Source organism: Chaetodon trifascialis, chromosome 4 (assembly GCF_039877785.1).
Source record: "Chaetodon trifascialis isolate fChaTrf1 chromosome 4, fChaTrf1.hap1, whole genome shotgun sequence".
Classification (NCBI taxonomy): domain Eukaryota; kingdom Metazoa; phylum Chordata; class Actinopteri; order Chaetodontiformes; family Chaetodontidae; genus Chaetodon; species Chaetodon trifascialis.
This window is the reverse complement of record NC_092059.1, coordinates 23,888,717-23,910,388: the sequence shown is the minus strand read 5'-3', so window position 1 is coordinate 23,910,388 and position 21,672 is coordinate 23,888,717. Positions and strand designations below refer to the sequence as shown.

Genomic DNA, 21,672 nt, shown 5'->3' with positions numbered 1-21,672 from the left:
TAAAATTCAGTGTCAACTTAATCCGTCAGTTCTTTGTGTGTGTGTGTGTGTGTGTGTGTGTGTGTGTGTATATCGCGTTATTAACGCAAATCAAATGAAGCATCAATTTTAATGGCGTCATTTTTTTTATCGCAAGATTAACGCTCTTTGTGACCGTGTGAACTTGTACTTTTTTATAAGCTGTGGCCACTGCTAGTAACTTAGAAAAACTATAGGATCAGATTGTAAACCAGAAACAAAACAATCGGCACGCCCCACGCATGTGTTTGGTCTTGCCTGCTCACTAGCTGTGAAAGAGTAGGCTACCGGTTTGTGTGGATGTCAAGTGCGAAACACCGAAATGGATACGAACAATTCTGAATGGAAAGTTTAGTTTCAAAAAGTTGCCAGATGGGTCGACTGACAAGACCAAAGTTATCTGTGTGTATTGTGAGATGTGAACTGAACTGAATTATCACCGTAGCACATCCAGTTTGAAATACCACTTGATGGCCAAACACACGGCGAATGCGAATTCTCTGCTGCCTCCTTGTCAAAACCAGGCGACAATGGATGGCTTTCGAGGGATATGGATGCTATTATGTTCAAAGGAAACTTAAGAAGTTTAAGCCATGGGTTAACTGCACTATAACCTTAGCCCAAGTTTACGGCTTTATTTTGGATCACCCTGTTTTGATCCCTTAGAAAGGGTTGTTGAAGGGGCTTTTTTTTGTAACCAAGTATTTATTTTTTTTGTCATCTCTTCATTGACAGTGTTAAATTGTGTGAGATTTGATTCATTCAAATGTGAATGACTGCTGAAAGTGAGAAAGTTAGTGTGAAATACATCACTACACGTTGTTTTCAATTAAAAAACATTTGCACAAAGCAAGCCTATCCACTTTTCCATGTTGATAACAGTATTAAAATGATAATTCAAGGGACATTTAGAATAGATAAAAATGTGCAATTAATTTGCAATTAATCGCAAGTTAACTATGACAATCATGAGATTAATCGCTTAATCGTTAACAAGTGACTCTTGTCACTCTAGCCACCATATAAATTACAACTCTTATCTATCGAGAACAAAGGAGGAACTAGTCCACAGAGGGAGGAGGTCGAGGTGGATGGATGGGTCAACGAAATATTGGACTTTAACATGGGAGACTATAGCTTGTTTCCTATTTGCTTTGTTGCTGAGAATTACATGGGAAGCTTGATACCATTCTCATGCCTATAAGGCAAATATGAAGCTACCACCACCAGCCAGTTAGCTTAGCTTAGCATGAAGAGTGGAAACAGAGCAGGGAAAGTGGTTCCCTGGTTTAAAAAGTGTGGTTACAACTGCCATATTACAACATAACAGTTTTTAGATCTGATGTGAACAAAATCTAACAAGTAATGAAGGGGTTTCCTCACCAAACACGTTTTCTCTGGATAATTCTATCACAATGGAAGCCGCTGGGTTTTTTGGCTAGAATTAGGTGAGGTCTGAGAAGGCATCTACTATGACAGGATCATTCATTTACAATGGGAAAAGCAGCTGAAGTTTATCAGTCCATACAGAGGGTCTGTAAATGAGGTTCTAATTTTGCCGACCAAGGTTGCTTTATGCCCTGTAAAATATGCTTTAATAATCTGCAGCATAATGATATTCTCTATTTGAAGCAGGCCAGAGTATCCCACAGAGGGCCTATTGATTGGTCGTAAGCTGCATACAGTAATTGGTAGTACATTGTAAGTACTTGGCAAGCACTGACCACTCAGAGTGTCTTAAATTGCTCCAATAGTTATGCCCAGAAGGGAGCACATGCGCCATTATTATCTAAAAAATAATAAGAATATTGCTGTTACTATTGCACAGCAAGAATACATTTTGTATTTACTATCCAAAAGCTTTTGGCACTGTACTGCACAAAAAAAAAGCAAAGAACAAAGCAAAAAAAAAAAACTTGGACAAATCTTTGTGTGTTGTCCAAGGGGCTTCAATAGTGTCTCTCAAAACAATAAAGAAATATTCAAAATAACAAGCCTACTATACTGATCACATAGCATTCAATAGGGCTGCAGATTTGCAGGCAATCAATATGAGCCAATTTATCATGGATTGTAAAGATCCCATAATATTGTGTAATCCTCACATTCTTTATATCTACACTAGTCTCATGTACGTCCGTAACTCAATAACTCAGATATTACGATGTTTCTAAGTTAAAAAAGGGGGGATTTATTTAATTAATCTGGAGATTACATCCACAGGGAGAGAAAAAAATGGATCCTGACTGACCGGCAATAAGAGCTCTTCTCGTTAAAATGAGCTAAGCCTGCTGATTGTAGGGTTTCCATTAAAAGCTCCATATTGATGCAGTATCAGCCATGATTTCATTAATTCTTTAGTTAGCTAGCAAAGACCGCTTGCCATGTTTTCAAAATACAACCATTACATTTATCCACTGAAACAAAATCTAATTTGAACAATGTCTTCATGAAATTGCTATAATCATACACAATAAAGATCCAACAATAAGGGCAATTCAAACCTTTGTTAGTATCTGATTGTTTTTTTTTATCATGTCATTGTGTTTGACAAAAGCTCAGAGAACAGCAAGCATTTACCTTGATGGCAGTGGAGGCGATCTGGATGTGGTGCAGCTTGTGCAGGGTGCTCTCCCTGTCAATGAAGTAGGAGGCAGCCAGCTGGTGCAGAGCTTCCAGAGTCACAGCAGTGCCATTGGATTCAGTCACTTCAGATGTCCGACTCAACTTCCGCTTGTCCACAAAGATCATTAATGACTCTTCCCCTGTGAGTAGACACACGCAGAAACATAAACACACACACAAAATTCATTAATGACTCATGCCCCTGTGAATGTACACTCACATCATGTTCTCAGTGGTGTAGGGGTAAATATTAACCCATGAACACCTTTCATCATTATGCAACCGCCGAAGCAGAACGACAGTACTTCTAAAGGTGCAAAGCTGATGAGAAACAGCTGCCTCTGCTAATTTAATGTGGTGATAAGTCCACAGATACAGTGTATTGCACAAATTGAGAGATTCATGGAGCAAGTCTGTCAATACAAACAGAGCCAGAGCTTTCAGAGGATAGTGTATTGACAAACAGTAAAATGAGTGAAAGATCGATTGAACAATCCTTTCTAATAGCACTGGTTTTATGGGGAATTTTATTTTAATTTGGAGTGACATTAGAGCTACTGTAACAATACAACGCTGTACCTTACCACTGGGTATAGACAAAGGTTAACATGTCTCCACCACAGCCTGAAAAATGACCCTTAGTTTTAACAACTCACTTTGTCTATTAGTGGGTCTTGAAAATATTTTAACAACCTGAGAAGAAAATCGGACGGAATTATTTCATGTGAATACAAACGAAGTTACAGGAATGTACAATAATGATAGTGGATCATTTTCTTAATTCTATTGCTATGAGGTTCTTTAGTTTATCTGCTTTCAAGGTACTGACACTTTTTTGTCAAAAATGGATTATCTTTAAAAAATTTGCAAGATGTTTTTCTTTTTTTATGATTATTAATTATGACAAGAAATTGCAGTTTACTGTTTAAACAGCTTTAAAACACTTGCAGATTGCTAAGATAAGAACTGTCCATATATTCCTTAACACTGGCTAAAGGTCATAGGTTATGTGAGGCCAAACTCTAGCTATTAACCTTCCACTTGTTTGCAACACACATTGTACATGATTTTCTTTCTAATCTATTCTAAATACTGTTAGTATTCATCATGGTTTTAAGAGTTTTAGGCACAGGCGATACAAGATGAAAAGACCCAGTGGAGGAGCTGGGAGGAGATTGTGCAGCAGATAGCCACGGGAGCTTTGCTGCGCATTTCAGTATTCCATCTAACTTACATCCATTGTTATGGAAACAGAGGATTCACTGACATTTTTGTCAAACAACTCCAAACACACACATTACATGCTTAATCTGGGAATTTGAGCTTAAACCACCACAAACAATCCTGTCACAGCTGGGACAATTCTATTCAATATTTAGTTGTGTGAGTATGAAAAGCTTCAGAGATTCAAATATGTTTGACTGCTAGATCTTTACTCTTTTCTGGCCATTTACCTTCATTTGATAGCTGATGGTCTACAGCAACAGTGGGGGGTGGCAAGGTCCCAACTGTGGTTGTATTTATGCACTGACCATTTTCAACCTTTAGTTCTATTTGGGATTTCCATCGCATCTGGAGAAATGGATTAACTGAAAAGATTATGCTCAGTTTTGTGATGCAGACTCATCATGCAGTTCTGAGTCAGTTCTGGCATGGATGTTGCAAAGGAGACATTGAGCACTCCAAAGAAGTAATCTAATTGAAACAAATAGCAAAGACAGTATAGCTAGATTTTTCTTGACTCACTACTAAATGTAGACTCTGGTTCCTCCAGTTGAAACTCTGATAAAGTTCATTAGGTCATTAAAAGGTTTCCTGTTTTGAAAAAGGGCCAAGTGTTCGTTCTGGGTTTTGGCCACCTGGATGTCCAAGACTTCACCTTTTAACACTCCCTTCCTCCAATGTGTTCAGGTAGGTCAATCAAATCAAAAAGGACCACAGCCCATCTACTTTATTTACCTCCCAGTGTAGCAGAGAGCAGGAAGTGGGTTCCGTATTTTCTGATAATGTTGTCAGTGATGGCACCGAGACTGGGCCTCCTGCCCAGCTGCCTAATGGTCTGGAGGAACTCGGGGTCCAGTGGCAAGGAAAAGCCATTGTTTTCTTGTCTCTCCAGGGCCAAGCTGTTCACCTTCCAGCGGCCAAACTCCCTGCAATGTCAAACAAACACAAGCTCAATGGTAACAAAGGACACACAACATATGAATGCTGCATGCAGGCACGTTTGAATCAAATCTAGTTTTTATTGTTACAAATGCAATCACAGACAGTACAATGTACAGTGAAGTTCCTTCTCTGCATTTAACCTATCATAAGCACCAGTGGGTAGCCATTGTGCAGCACCGGGGACAAACTCCAGTTCTTAGTTGGTGCCTTGGTCAAGGGCAGCAGCAGGAGAATTACCCCAACACATGTTTTTGATGTTGGGGGAAACCAGAGCATGAAAAAACAAAGAGAACATGCAAACTCCACTGAGGGAGCCAAGAAAAGACAAGGTTCCAACACAAGCCATACGTTATTTGAACTCACACACTGTTTGGCCATTCCATCATTGTCAGAAAGCAACAAGGATCTTGGAGCTGTTTTGAGACTCACCTCATTAGAAACACAATGCAAAGACTACATCTACCAAGTCAGTCTGAACAGCTGTTTCCTGATCCCGAAAAGAATGAAAATGGAGTCCATTGTTGTCATTTTAAAGTGGACAGAACACAGTTTGCCCCTCACAAGGAGGCTCATACTCAGATCTGTGCCTTGCCAGGCATAAAATATGATGTCTGCACGACCTCTAAGAATCTTGTGTGTCACTCTTTAAGAGATGAATGGTCTCATGCTGTTTCTACCTTCGGCTTGAAGAATTGCTTTGCACCATAGTGAAAAACATTGTGTTTTTCCACCGATTTTAAATAATAGCACAATCTTTTCTCATCTTGACTCACTTTTTGAGGCTCTGGACAGGCTGTAATCATGGAGTCTTGCTGCTTTCAGGGCCTCTTTTGGAGGGAACAGGCTTCATCTAAAGTCGTTTGATATTCAGCCTGGGCTTGGAGCATGCCAGCTGCCTTTATCTTCCAAGTGCAGACTGAGTGCTGCTGCTTGATGCATAGATTAGTACTATTCAAATACAGCTGGTAAAAAACATGGTTCCTAGTAGGGGAGAAATTAAATACCTTTTCGTCACTGTTGGGCAGATGGTTGAGATGTCTATTGCGAAAAGGAACACAAATAAATTCTGACATGCATTTGAGTTTGAATGTGTTTTTGTTTTGTAAAGCTCAATGCTACACCTCCCTTCCTTCTTCAGATGAAGTACAGGAGAGTCTTATTGAAGAACATTACCAGAAAATATGAGAAAACTGCATTCATCTGATGGCTGAACTTCTTCATCATCTCCATCCCCACCCCCCACTAACACAAAGGCATTTTTAACAGTTTACACATGAGCAGAGGATGCAGATTTTCCATTATTACGACTGAAGAAAAAATGTAGCATTCTTACTTTGAAAGTTAAAAACAATGGGATGTCTATCTGTGGCAGAAGTTCCCTTAACACCTGAATGCTTAATCAGTGCAGAGAGGGACGAGCATCAACGATGTAAGCAATCAACAGCCATGACTCAGACAGTCCCACAACAACTGAGACATCTTGATGAAAAGAAACAATGCAATACTTAGTTTTGACTTGATTACGGCCATTTTGGAGGAAACAGAGAATTTATTCAACATTGGAATATTTTGTTTCCTCAACCTCCTATTAAGTTCTTGATTTGGTTATATGAAAATGCAGTCTGGAAGTTGCAGTAACAAGACAGACTAATTTGACCAACTGGCAGCCATCTGTATCTGCAATTTAGATACCAGATTTACTCAACAACTTCCACAAAATCTGCTCCTGAATTTGTGGTCAGAGGCTGTTTGTGGCAGGAAAAAGAACCCTGGTTGAAAACTGACCATTATTTGCAATGTCCCTGGTTTGAGTCTGGCCTTTGTTGCATATTTTACTCCATCTCCCTCCTCTCATTTCCTGTCATCTGTCCGCTTACTGCTCTATAATTAAGGCAAAAAATGGCCCAAAAGTTAAAAAAAAAAAAAAAAAAAAAAAAAAAAGAAGAAGAAGAAGCTTGGGATGGTGTCTGAGCTGTTCACTAAAATGCAGTAGACATTAGGGTTGGTTATGACAATAGCTTTTTGAAATCATATCAAGAAATATGATTTGCCAAGTGTTACAAATTGTATTTTACTCCAGCCACAGTAAAACACTAATGAGAAAACAAACTTAAAAACACATCTGAAACATCTGTTAGACTAGCCACTAACTTTGTGTGTCTGCTGCTGGGCAAGTAACACAGTGGGTTTATCTTAGCTTGTTTCCTTAAAATAGCTGCTGCTGGAAGCAGGATTGATGAGGGCAGTGAGACTGAGCCATACAGTAAATGTGCTGAAAACAAACAAAAAATAAATGAAATGAAATAAAACAAAATGAAACAAACCAACCAAAAAACCCCTAAACAATGAGCTAAAAAAAAAAAAAAAATCTCTAATGACTTGCAAGTGCACAATAACTCTCTGTGGATTGATTAATTAGCAGAGGTGAAATCTATCTCTGGTTATATTGGGTTGTATTTTTGCCTCAATGTGAAGTCAGATATTTGTCAGATAATTCATTCACTGGATTAGCCAAAAGCAGACATCTGGTTATATTATCTATATGGAGTCTGAATTGATTTTTAAGACAATATGCCATATAGCAATTGCTATTCCTATTTTCATCACCATTCCTTTGTTTATATCACCAGTCCCTCGTAGCATCCCATGCAAGCAATTTGCTGGTGTCAGGCAGGCAGAAACAATCTAATGTGAATGCAAACTGGCTTTCAAGAGCACAGGACTGCATAAAGAGATACTGTGGCTTCTACATTGTTTTACAGCACACTACTGACAATCACAGCCTGCCTGAAATGGCAGCTTATACGGTTTCTGGGAAGTAAAATCCCTCAGACTTAAAAAAAAAAATTCAACAGTTTTCTCCAAACACCGCTTGAAGAATTCTGTGCAAGGGAGCAAACTGGGTGTTCTGATGTATATACAACCCCGAACACCCTGGGGACACACACCAACTCCCTCGTGCAAAGACACATGCATTCACACACCCCACAGCTGCAAACATCCCAACAAAGCTGCCCTTGCCGCAACAACTTTGCTTTCACCCAGAATATCGCAGAGGCCCCCCTGGGTTCCGGCGTGCTGCCAATCAATTTCCCACCAATAACAATGACCCCCAGAGAAAAATACAAACAGAAAACAGCTCATTAAGACCTGTTTCATGTCAGCGTTTCTCTATAACGAGCGGCCATTAGTGTTTCTCTCCATCCACAGGGGCCAGCTAAAGAAGAGAGCTGCAGAGAGAGAAAGAGGGAGAGTCTAACTGTGATCGACACAGTGTCTCGCTATGCTGCTCGCTGATGGACGCTTATGAATGGTGCTACAGCTAAGCTGGAGAGGACAGCAGACATACACAGATCTGTTGAGGAACACCTCAGTTCAGCTTAACCTCTTGCATGCCACACACATGCAAGTGAAAAGGTCTTGCATTTCATGGAAGACTGCGGGTTTATATTACCCTTAACTTTCTTCAGTGAGCTGAGGAACTGAAGGAGCCTATCACAGACACACACACACAAACAAGCAGCAGGTTTATTTCACCCGCAGCTCTCTGCAGCAGGGGGCTGGCTGCACAGCTACCTGTCAGCCCCTCCTCGGAGCGAGCCGGAGCGCTGTGCACCATGAGGTGAGGAGCGGCAGGAGCTGCAGGGGCCGCGATCAGACCAGGGGAGTCATACCCTGCTGCTTGTCCATCACAGCCCAGGTGTCTCAGATCGATCACAGCATACAGGCAGCCTGGGGGTACAACGTGGTGCCCAACATAACAAATCAAGGAATCAACCCTCCGAATAACCCGCTGATGCAGTTGAAACACGCCACCGAGCAGAGCAATGCAGATTGTGGCAGTTCAGTACAGTAGGTGAGTGCTACTGCTGATGTTATCTCCTGAGGCACACTGACAGGGAAATTACAGAGAAAATTAAATATTTTCAAACACAGTGTATTTTAAAAAGAGAGAGGGCACTGGGTAGAAGAAAAATCTAATTTACAGCAGTAATCTGAAGATCTAAAACTGCCTTCAGCTCAACTGAACCTTTTGTAAGTTGGTTAAAACTTTTTAGATTACTACTATTAAATAACCAAATTTGCCACCACTGTCTTTGTATATATTTATTATTATTATATTTATTTCTCGTCTTTATCTTTGCTGAAATTCAAGTGTATTATGTGAGATGTATCATGAGTGGCCCACATATACTATTGTTTAGATCAGCCTCAATGTCATTTTTCTTTGTGAAAAATACCTAAGGGAGTGTCTATATAAAGGCTGCTGCAGGGTGAAACCTTGGCCCCCTGGTTAATAAAAAGCCCACAAGATATGTTAGGACTGCTTCATAATTCTGTTAAATGGCTTGAAACCAGACATGGGGGCCACACCATGTCTTTTAAACTTTGGGCAAAAACTGGACTAAAATAGGTTATACTAATTCATGGTCAGTTTGAAATCCTCTCAGAGGGATTTGTACATGAATTCAGGTGTTCACTCCACAAATTATGACCTGTACGCTCATGACACTTACGGAAATTGCCAGCATCTTAGACGAAATTGTATGAGGTCAAAATTTGACACTGTCCTCGCTTGCACATATGCACACAATTTTCAAAACAGTGAGCAGATTCATTTTATGAGCTTTTATGATTAAAATTGCTCTACGTATGCAAGTTAATTAATCTAGCAGGAATAAGCCTAACAACTCTACAGTTCTGTTGCTGGTATCTCAATCATGCTAATTATTAATGTGGTAAGCTACACTGCATTCTCATTTCAGCTCATCATAAGAACATTTGAATGTCACAGAGGAAGAAAATGGAAAAAAAAAGGGGGAGTAAATGACTCGTCTTTGCAGGTGTTCTGAATCTTGCATTTTTACAGCATCTCTGACAGTAATCTAATTACCACTAAAGACTGTTTTCTTCCATCTCTCATATCCTTGCTGTTTTACTTTCATGACTTTACAAGCAGTTAGGTCCAGATCATTGTTCTACATGTCAAAACTCTGAATTCAGATTGTGATTTTCTGCACAATATTTAGACAGTGGAAAAAGAGTAGAATGCAGTCCAGGCATCTCTTTCTTCCATTACATGGTTGTCAGTGCATATTATGAGCTGGAACAGTGGCAAAAGGGGAGGACTAAACTAACTAAATGACTTCCTTTATGTGATGAATTGACTCAGAAAAGTCTAATTTCACATCTGACTTTATCTAGTTTTGAGCCTTTATTTTAATTACATGTTTTCTTTCATTAAAAACATTATGTTACATATTGAGTACTAAAAATAGACTGAAAATGCATGTTTTAATTAATCAGCTGTGGGAGGACTGTCTAAGGTGAAAGATAATCTTTATATTTTTTTGTAATGGGTTGGTTTCTCTAAGTGGATTCATTAATATGAAGAGAAAAAAAGAAAAAACATAATACCTACAAGCTACCCAGACATTTACCTTACCATGATAGATAAACATTTGCTTATCATCAAAGAGGCCTGAGCGAAAACGCATTGTTTTGTTTTGTAGCTGGGTTACCCCAGATACCGAAATAACCTGCTGTGCAAAACAGTTGGTTGATGTAGACTCAAAGTTATTTCAAGGACCTCCCCAAAGAGACTGGTGCAAAATGGAAGAAAAGTCCTTCATGCTTCACTCCGTAAGATAAACCAAATTACATTTATTTGGAAGACCTTGCAAGCAAACTTCCAACCACTCTGCTTTTTTCAATGTTGCAGATTTTTCCTTTGCTTTTTTCTTCTCTTAGTTTAATCTGATGTGACATTGATCCTCCTCAATATGCATGCTCTATTAGCAACAGAGAAATGGTTTTAGAAGTTAAGAAGTACAAACAAAGTGCTTTTTCATTTGAGCGACATCAAAAGAGATTGTGCACACGCCGGTTACAGAGAGCATTTTCCAGAAAGGCACCTTCATAAGTGGCACACACTGTTAATTGAGCTACTGGTGATCCGGTGTTAACGAGAGGAGAGTTGGAGAGCCAAATGGGAGTGGGAGTAAGATGGAGGGAGAAAAAAAATGGAGAGACTCGTGTCTTTTAGTTATCCACCCACCACAGAGACAAACAGGGAAGAAAAGCCAGATCAAGACGGAGGAAGAGAGTGTAATGATGTGGTTAATAGCTGCTGGTTGTGAACGCTTCACGAAATTGCCACCAACAGTTTTTCCAACATCAAACAAACATCAGACCATTAATTTGTGAAAATCCTATTAAACCTGCTGAGAGGCCCCATAAACAAGACAGCATACTGTTTCCTGCTCATTTTGCTTTTTCATGCTTTTGAAATGTATACTTGAGTAACACTTAGGAGCATCAAACACTTGATTACCACCGAACACTGAGACATTGCCTCGGATTTTCAAAATCTCCTGCAGGGGATTAGGATGAATCACACTGAGGAGGCAAAATGGTGCAAAAGAAAGCAACCCAGCCCTACCTTTAGGGGTTGAAGTAGACTCCTACTTACTGGAGATCTCATTCAGAAATGAAATTTGTACGAATGCTGTAACTACATGGATCTGACTGCGTATACTTTTCTTCTTTTCCTGCTTTAGTGTCATCGATAAGCTGTAAATTTTACTTTTAAAATAATACTATTTTCTCACAAATAATTAGGAATCTACCCTAGGGGCCTGGAAACACCACTCCTTGCTCCAGGCCAGTACAAAGCCCTCAATAAAAATAACACCTGGCTTTTTTACACTGACATTTTGAGAAGAATTTAAGAAATGAGAGTTTAATGCATTAACATGTTAGCTGTAGAGGTTCCGGTATACATCTTTGGACTTCTTTGGACAGAGCCATGATAGCTATTTCCTCCTGCTTCCAATCTTTATACTAAGTTAGTAAGCAGCGCAAAAGGCACAAATAGTAGTAAAAAGGCACAAAAACAACAATAAATGCCAAAGGTAAAAGATAAAGCAATATCAAAATATGTGCAAATGTAAAACTGATTAAAAAGTGTCAATGGATCCAGAACATTTGAGTGAAAGTGGAGGGCAACTCCAAAGCTTTGGAGCTGCCACCACAAAGGCACCATCTCCTTTACCCACGAGCTTTGATCGTGGAACATTCAAAAACAATTGTTCACAGACACAGAGGAGTGCTTCGAACATGTATGGCTTCAAATCCAAAAAGTGAATAAACATATTACAAAATATTTAGCTATTTTTTCAAAGGATGCTATTGAAGGAGAAGGCGAATATATGCCCGGTCATCCAGCCTGATCACCATCCAAAGAGGGTTGAGGTGTTACTTCCACCTCTGCTTCTCAGACAACAGTATCTCCTAACCTGTGTGTGTGTGTGTGTGTGTGTGTGTGTGTGTGTGTGTGTGTGTGTGTACTGAGAGGAATCACCGTGGTTGCTCAGATTCTTTGAGACCCTCCTCAAAGAGCAGTGCTTTTTCTGCCAAATCAGGATACGGTTTAACTATTTGCTACAAATGGCCATTTCCTGGACATAAATGTCTCGGACTGAATTGATTACTTGCTTCTATTTCCCTACCAGAACCATTTTTACTGCTTTGCACCCTTTTTAGAAAATAGTGGCCATCTCTTTCCTTTCCTATTTTTCAATTTTGATTTTTTGCCTTTTAGCAAAGCTTTAACATTTCTATTTCTCATGAAAGAAAAGGAAAACAACAACATGCAATTTTGACATTTTACCTTTTTTTTTTTTCTTTTTGCCTATTGAGCCAATTCAAAATGAGTACAATTTTACAATTTTGTGACACTGTGAAATGGCGCACAGTGTGAAAGAATACAGCTAAAATGTTACAGGAGGGTGGGTTCTTTTTTAAAAAAGAAAAAAAAGAAAAAAACAATTGTATTATTGATTTGTAGATCCAACAAATATCACAACACCTCTGATAACAGAGAGCAAGGGCGAATCAGAGAAAGAACATGATTTGCAGGAGGGTTTGCTGACATGAATACTACTGATCTCTTTTGTACTGCAATTTGTCATAACAGTGTTGACAAGAGACTTCTCTGCACACACAAAACAAAGAAAGCCTGAAATCACATTGTGTACATAATGAGACATGCACATACTGTTAATGCACGTGATGCACAAACGCTCAGCCTCGCAAACACATGCACACACACAAGCAAATGGAACAAAAGAGCCACCAGCTACGCTGAATTCTGCTCCTCATGACACAGTCGCTTTCTGTCAATGACATGCCTGCGTGTGCTTCTTGAAATTATAATTTTTTTTTTTTTTTTTTGTTCACACTTAGTTGTTTAAGCCAATGAATAACTTTTTTTTTCTTTTCCAAACTCCTATTCCATTCCTATCAGTAATGATACTGTTTAGCAAAATTATCATTGGTAAGCACTGTTAGCAAACATATGTTGAGTGACACGTTGAGTAAAATGCATTCATAACACATAAGTGATGGTCAAGACTATGAAAACTGTTTTAGGTCTTAAAGTAATACTGTAGAGGCTCTGAACAGGGAGGATATATAATTGTTTGAATTCTTTTGCGTGTAAAGATGTCAATAACGCGACAGAAATTGGTGAGTTTTCACTATTAAACTTAAGGGTGGGTGGGAATTTGTTTCAGGTCCCATCTACAATGTAAAATCATGTTGCTGTTAACATTTTGATATCAAAAGCTTGATGACCTTTGGGGGACAAAACAATACCTACTGGAATTGGTATGCAGGCCCTCAACCAATGATCACAACTCAGGCCATCTGTACAAAACACAGCGAAACACTCATGCAGTCTCTCTTTCATAAAAGCTGCTTCCATGGACCTCTGGCTCTGATAACTCCCCCATCACACACTTGTCAGAAGCCATAAGCTCTGCGCTGAATGAAGTCCTCGTCACTGCCATTGCTGCTGGTGATCAAGAGGAGGAGGCTGCTCTGCTTCTGTCCTGGAGACACATTCACCCTCTGACAGGAGGACGACACACTTGTCTCCACCACAACTCTCTCATCGAACAAGCTGCTCTGGCATTCATGCATGAGAGAAAACTGTAGTTCGATGAAAACTGTATCTAGGCACACACTTCAGCTCTCTCTGGGTCTGTTCTGCCACGTGTTTGCAAAAAATCTTTACCATAATAATTTCCAGACACTAATAAATTGATTCTAAGCAAACAAGACCATTGCAGCGAGGATCGACAGCTCCTTCCTGCACCTGCGTTCTACACTGTGTACAACAAGGTCAGATTTGATTTGGTTAAATATGTCAGGGAAGCGGAGAGGCAGCGAGAAAGTGCTGCTATGTATTCTGGATTTTAAGAAACACCACAAACAATAAATGAAGCGTGAAATGAACCATCTCCAATCGTCTAAATGTTTATCATTAATCATGTCAAGGCAGAGCAGTCAAAGAGTTTCATTTATTTTATTCAACTTTATAACTTGCCAAGATAAGTCACAACCCTCAAACTCTTCCTACGTTTGTGATTTCACAACAACGAACATCTTGCATTCCTGCTGCTATTATCTGTCCTCTCTGGGTAGCAAATGTTGAAGTACAGTAGTGCAACGTCGTTGCACTGCAGCCAAACCTCTTAGGAAGGAATCTTGAGTCAGGGGTATGATGTACAGTATGCTACGTTGAACCCAGAGACCACAGTTCATGTCCCATTCCCCCTCAACACAAACCACTAAGGCAATCTTCCCAACATGCCCTCCAAACAAAAGGTCGTTTATCATTGCCTCCCACAGTGTTTTATTGAGCTGGCAGGACAGCATTGTTTCACAGATTGCTTTGCTTTGGCACAAATACTATTTAGTTAAAGTTAGGGAAAGATCATGGAGATGGTTCAAAGTTGATGTCACTGGTCTGGCATGTCAAAGTCATGCTTTGCTGACTCAGCCGTCCATCCTGACCTTGGTGATGAGAGCTTTTGTGGTGCTGTAACAACATGCGATGATACTCAATATCTGCCTGTACTCTCTTGGTCTATGTAAACATAAAGGCCATTTATAACATATAAGAGCTGTACACATTAAGCCTTTCTAAGAGCTGACCACAGCATTAAATCATTATTCCCCATGCACCTACTGCATTATCAGCGGTCAGGTTTACTATTATTGTTTAATCGCAGTGCATTGTGATATTATTTTTCTTCGTGCTCACTTCTCTTTATTGCTTCGTATACTCCATGCAGTTATATACCCATTTATTCCATCTCATTTTATAATCTCTTTTAAATGTGCTGTCCTGTCTAAAGCATTCAAAACACAACGGAGGAATCATAAACACGAGACAGATAAGGCACAGCAGACTCTACTTCCCCCTAATCTAAATGACATGATTACACAGTGCAGCACAGGTACTGTAACGTCACGCCTCTGCATTCTATTCTCTCCGCAAACATGTTTGCATATAATTGAATCACTAATCACTCCATAATTACATGAGACAACTCCTTACATCAACTGAAGTCAATGTAAAAGCCTGTGGGCTGACAGGAGAAAAGAGGAGAAAGCACAGGAGATGAGGCGTGATAGAAAAGTTATGGCCCATGAAGAAGAAGAAAGGAGGAACTGACATTTTGACTAATATGCTACTGTCTGTGGATATGGCTCGGCTACACACAAGAAATAATGGCGCAAGCTTCTAACGCTCACAGTAATGATTTCACAAGACCAAAGTTTCTAAATTATTCAATGAAACATGCTTTTGTTCTTTTTACACCTATTTCTAACAGCAGCGACTCCACACAAATATCACTAAATTAAACTTGTGCTTTGTGGAAAATAGGAGTCAAAAAGATAATAAAGTTAATTGATTACTTAGTCGTTTTCAAATATACCAGTTTGCATCTGATAGACAAGCATCATGTAACCAGGTTACTGCTCTCAGTATAAAATTGAAGCCACAAGCTGTTATGAGATTTGCAACCCTGGTCAGGAGCAGAGAAAGAATGAAAGGATGAATAGGTGTTTTAAGACTGCCATTATGCCTGACATAACAATCACTGTCGAGGTAATATTGTTAAGTGCTACTATGCCTGCTATTTTTTTTTTTTTTTTTTACAGCTTTTGAATCTGGTGAATCCATTAATTCATCACTTCCATTACTGCATTTGATCAGACCTTGAGTCGAGAAAGCCTCTTTCACTCAGAAGATTTGCAGTTTTGAAAATCACATTTTACATTACACCGCCGTGACAGAAAGCTGTCTTTCTCCAAGCTCTTTAAGCTGTCCTTTTAATGCGGCCCAGACAGATGATGAAAGGTTGTTAGTGCAAAAATCAAACACTTTATAACGATTACTCTGAAGAATACTCCATTAAAATTTTTATTTTTCAAATTTATGATGATTCCAAATGGCTATAAGCTGTTCTGGTGCAGTGACTGGCCAGCAGGGGGGGATAAAGCTCTGGTTCCCCTCTGTACTCAAACTCCTCCGTTACTCCCTCTCATCCCCAACTCCCTTTCCCCTGCCCCCTGACGGGAAAGGCCAACTGAGCTCTGGAGAATATTTATGAGCAAGAGAGAGCAATTGGTTTGAGATCATTGGACAAAGGAGGGAGGGAGAGAGAGAATGGAGGATGACGAGTGGGAGGGGGAGAAAATGCGAGATGCATGTGGAGATAAAGACAGAGGCAGAGGTTGGATTTTAATGTTTTTATTAAAACTTCTTTTAACCTGCTGGTTAATTAAAAATAACTACTCATTGCTATTCCACCGTTTCTAAATCTGTATGCGTATGTGATTGCATATGTGCTCCGGTGGTGTGTGTCGTCGCTTTTCCGTAGTTACGAGGACCAAAAATCTGCACAAGCATTGAGGAAAACTGCCCAAACTGAAGTCAGGCTTTCCGCTCCCCAGCCTGAGTTCCAGAGTCGGATTTAGGATTTCAACACATTGCAGTGACGTTTCAAGAGGCAATAACAAGACTTTTACTGACCCATAAAGGAGCATAATGTGTCTGCACAGAGTATAACTGTGTTGTTGATCAATACGGATGATTCAAAGACTGCTTTCAAAATTCATGAGTGTTGTGGAAGAAGAAAAAAAAAAAAAACAGTGGAGCCCATTGTGTTTTGAAGGCACTTCTGATCTCTTCAGTTCTCAGCTAACTGGCATCCTTGACTGCTCAGTGATGGATGACAGCTCCGGGTACAAGATATTTAAAGCCTAAAAAGCCTTGTTTCTTAAGACAAGGAAAGCAAACGACAATGCAGGGACATAATTCCACTTTAACATGGTGATATTCTACTTCCTCATATGAGTTTCAATTGGATTGTTGCTCTAATTAATCAGCTTACTTTTATTCTTCAAAGGAAACTGAGAAGGCCACTGGAGCTCAAGGGGAAAAGAGGGTTATGGACTCAAGTTTGCATTTCTTGATATTTGCTGATAGAGGTCAACAGAAGTCATGCTGTGAGGTACAGAATGCTAAAAAAAAAGATTTAGCGCTATAGTTTTTGAAATGCAATGGTGAGACATTGCCTGTGTTTTTGTAATGTAAAACTTTGAATCTTGTGTATGCAAATATCTGTTAAATTTTCATGCAAAGGGAGGGCTTGGTAGACATAAAAAGGGAGGTATAGAGACATTCTGAGAGACATCCTGAGAGACAGAAAGAAGAGGCCAGCAGAGAGGCAGTGAGGGAGGATGTGATGGATGTGGGGAAGCCAACAGTGCTACATTCCCTATCTTTGCCTGGCATTGTCACCCCTGTCAGCTGCTAAATGCCAGCGTCAGTCAAACCTCTGTTCAGCTGGCATCAGCCCCTCCACTGCAGGACTGTGGACACTCCGACAGCATCGCTCTCATCAAACCATCACCTGGCACAACAAATACAGACGCTTAAGCATGTGCAGTCACTCAGATACAGTACCCAGTAAAGAACCTATTGTTGTTGTTGTCGCCAGCTGAAAACAACTGCTTGTCATTAGAAAGCCACCATTGTTCTGAGTTACTTTCGATCAAAAATCATTTTTGAAAAGGTTCCGGTAGATTCGAGAAATTTCTTCGCCTCTAGAGGATCATGACGCTCTGCAGTCAAACAGGAAATTACACTAAAAAATCCATTTTCCATGGCAATTTGTAAAATAAACATGTATATATAAGACAACATATATATACACGTTCACTAACATACACGCACATTTCATGTTGTTTTTCATGTCAGTTTTGGGGACATTATATAGACTTATATTCATTTCCTAGAGACTTGCACTTGCACTCACTAACCTTAACCTGACCCTAACCTTAACCCCAGCTTCCACCATAAAATTTAATGATTTACATTATGTGTACCTGCATTTTGTCCCCACAAGTAAGGTGAGTCCCCACAATGTGACTGTGCAAACAGATTTATGTCCCAACAATGTGACTAACACACACACACACGCACGCACGCACGCACGCACACACACACACACACACACACACACACACACACACACACAATGCTTCCCCTACAGTTACACACTGTGTGTGGGTCATGCAGCCTTAAACAGGTACTGATCCACCGCTCTGAAGAATTGTTTCAGTCTTGAATTTCAGTGAGTTCTCTTCTATCCTGAAGAGAATAAAACTCTTGGAAATACCAACACAAACACACATTCCCACTTGCATACATGCAGACTAACAAATGAAGAAAGCCTGCAAAGCACAACTGAGGTTTACAGATGTTACACTGTGGTTTGCTTGTGTACATCACCTCAATAATTCACTTTATATGGCCAGTGAACTTTGCTGGAATATGTGAAATGACAGAATTGTCAAGATGTAAGATTCAGAATTGCTAATATTTTTGGACAATGCTGTTTTGAAATGCCATATAAGATACATGTTTTACACTATTTCATGTCATATATCTGACTGACAACAAAGAAGACAGCTAGCATGCCTAATATCCTGTGATTCCCTATGTGGGAGTTTGCATCTTGAAATGCTCAGTTTTTCCTTCCGCTCTCTTGTCTCGAAAAGTGGAGAAAACTGAGGAAAAATGTCCTCCCGTAGCAAGCTTTCAAACAATACCCTGCTGCTTCTAAGCACACACCCACCATACTTCACACCACACACTTCTGAAGCCATCCTGTCTACCCACTGTCACACATCAACTGGCTCAGTCAGATATCGGTTACGTCCTGCTGCTTTGCCCAAACCCTCCTGCGGTATCTCCACTTTGAGTTTACAGTGATATGCAGCATTCTGACGGTTTGTATCATACTCAAACCATATGTCTCCGCTACCCACAAGAAGGGAATCAGACAGTCGCACCCAAAGAAGCTTGCATCTATACAGAATGCATGCAGGGCTTTCATTTGCATGCAAAAGTCCACTAAGTAATCGTCTCAACGTTTCATCCCACAGTTTGCCACCTACTAAATCTGCATCTTTTATAGTCAAATGAAAAGTATTATGTGATCTCTCTTACTTTTCTAAAGATCTTGCAAAAACACATATTTTGCTCCAAGCAAAACAACGAAAATTTGAGTCTAAATTATGTTAGGCTTTACTTAACTGCATTTGGTCCATATTGGTATCACATTTTGACAACCTTCCTCTCAGGTATCTCAGATCATGCAGACAGTCACCCCTCAGCCTGGCGTCCATCGTTTCTCACCTGTATATCTTGTACTTGGTGGTGAATCCTTGCTGGTAGCGCTCTGTGAAATCGACAAACTCCTGCGAGTGGTGAAAAGGACCCTTGTCTGACAGGAGCCAGCCCAGGGGCCCGGTGGAGCCGCTGAAGCCAGCCCCGGCAGGGTCCGCTGCCCAGGCCCCTGCTGACACCCAGCTCTGGAGCAGGCTTAGTGTTAACCACTTCCATAGAAACATGAGGGCCGCCAGTCTAATGGAGATGCACGGGCCACTCATGCTGCTTCCCCCGGCCCCGGTGACTCTTCATTCTCCCTGCAATCTGGATGAGTCCTGCTGGAAGGAGGAAGGAGAGGGAGAGGAGCTGAAGCAGGGTAGACACACAGAACAATAAGCTTGTAATTTTGGCTTGGGCTGAGTGGGATGACGATGACCTGGGAGGGCTCCATTTGTCCAGCATTGCTGGGTCAGAAATGATGGCAACAGACACTTTTTTTTTTTTCTTAAATAAATCTACAGTTCATTTACAGTTACTACATAATAAAGCAAATAATAATGCAGCCATTTAAAATGTAATTTGTATGTTAGAGGAGCTTCAACGTGTAAAATGTTTCACTTGCTTTTTACCTTATTCTGTAAGTACTGTGGTCCGTTACTGGTCGGGTATAATCTCCGCAAAATCCCCTGATAGGACCGTGAAGTTGGGTTCGGCTCGACGCACAGACGGGGCGGCATTGGAAAGGGACTTTTGGGAGGATTATCGCCACAAATGCGAACAGACGCACAATTAGGGGCAGCGAAACTTGAGCGAAAGCGAAGATGACATCCAGCCTCCTCAGAGCGCGCTCTTCTTCTCCTCCTCCTCCTCCTCCTCCTCCTCCTCCTCCTCACAATAGCATATTTCCAGCGGAGAGCGTCAGACAATGCGCGGTAGGAACCGTAAGTCCAATCCAGCGGAGTGAGTCGCAGCGGACACGATGCTTCAAACCGTCTAGGTAGAATAATTGTTTAAACACACCGCTATGATCTGGAGGCGGTGAGTGCGCGGTGACCAAATGACACCCGCATGTGAGAAGCGTCACCGGCTGTTGTCCTTTAACTCATTTCTGCTCTTTTTTGGAGAGACGCGCTCGGGGCGCACGCAGGGCGCACTGAAAGCTGCTGATGCTGCTGACGGTGCCTGGACTCCCAGCGCACGGAATGTGTGAATGGCATTCGCAGCGCTCTCTCCCTCCCCTGTAACACACCGCCGCAATTTAATTTATTCCAGCAGCGAGCACATTCCCGGTTGGCTGAACGTAACTGGAGGAAGTGAGAGTAGGAGGTGTTCGCGTGGAGGGGGGTGGGGGGGGGGTCATGGTCAGAGGATTCTGATGTGCTGGAGTCATTTTAGTAGACAGTGGGAGCAGAATGGACAGAAGAGTGGGAACAGTAGAACATCGGGATAGAACTTTTCACATTTCCAGTCTTACTTTTCTTTCATAAGTGTGTTGTTCTGCTAATGAATTCAAAATTACACAATCCAGTTGTTATTAACAAATAGAGGGGGAAAAAAACACCCGCCATTATCAAGAAGATTAAACTCGGATATATATATGACAAAACCTAAGGTTATATAAAGAGCCAGAGAAATAGTCACCACGATGGAATTTGATTTAATAAATTAATATTCTAGTACTCTGTGAGATCTAGAGTCAATCTACTAGAGGCAGATTGTCATAATGGATGTTATCTTAGTGCAAATGAGTCCTAAAAAGAATTTTTAATTATTTGAATAATGACTTTAATGACGGCTGTGGTGATGATGCTGACGATCATGAGGAGGAGGAGAGGGTGTTTTCAGCCCCCTGCTGTTATTCTCGTTATCTTCTTTGCCCTCTCCCCCCCTCTCCCTTCCTCCCGCAGAATAATCATCACTTTCACCATCAGCAAACTTAATTAGATCGGCTCTATCCCCACTCTATCCGAGCGCTTGTGCGTCGGACACCGAACGTGGATCAGAGAGGCAGAGAGCAGGCGAACGGAGGGAGGGATATGTGCTGCCTTTCAGCTTTTCTGTAGACGTTCAAAGGGAGGTTTTATGCAGGGATTGGATTAGAGAAATGAACACCATTGAGTCATGAGATTCACTGGTTCCCAAACTCAAAGAGAAGCTCAAATCCCGTGGCATAGGGACTTGCAGATTCCAGAGTGAAAGAATGAGTTGATTTGTCACGGTTTCATCATCATGTCTTGGGATTGGGTGGCTTTTCTTCTGACCCTGCCTTGCAGCCATGATGACTTGAGAAGGACAACTACCTAATAGGAACAGACATTCTTTGGTCT

The 21,672-nt window shown here is 40.7% G+C and overlaps 1 protein-coding gene across 2 annotated transcripts in view; it reads right to left on the bottom strand.

The window, feature by feature from the left end:
• Positions 1-20,618, bottom strand: part of brinp3a.1 (bone morphogenetic protein/retinoic acid inducible neural-specific 3a, tandem duplicate 1) — a 46,955-nt gene extending 26,337 nt beyond the window's left edge. The window contains exons 1-4 of one of the 2 annotated variants that reach the window (XM_070961459.1): positions 19,975-20,618; positions 19,373-19,680; positions 4,603-4,793; positions 2,599-2,783 (exon numbers count right to left, since the gene is read on the bottom strand). In XM_070961459.1, the coding sequence (XP_070817560.1) occupies positions 2,599-2,783; positions 4,603-4,793; positions 19,373-19,626 (630 nt within the window). In that variant the 5' untranslated portion in view covers positions 19,627-19,680; positions 19,975-20,618. Of the gene's footprint in view, positions 1-2,598; positions 2,784-4,602; positions 4,794-19,372; positions 19,684-19,974 lie in introns of both variants that reach the window. The other variant, XM_070961458.1, reaches the window with a different exon arrangement.
• Positions 20,619-21,672: the final 1,054 nt, after the last annotated feature.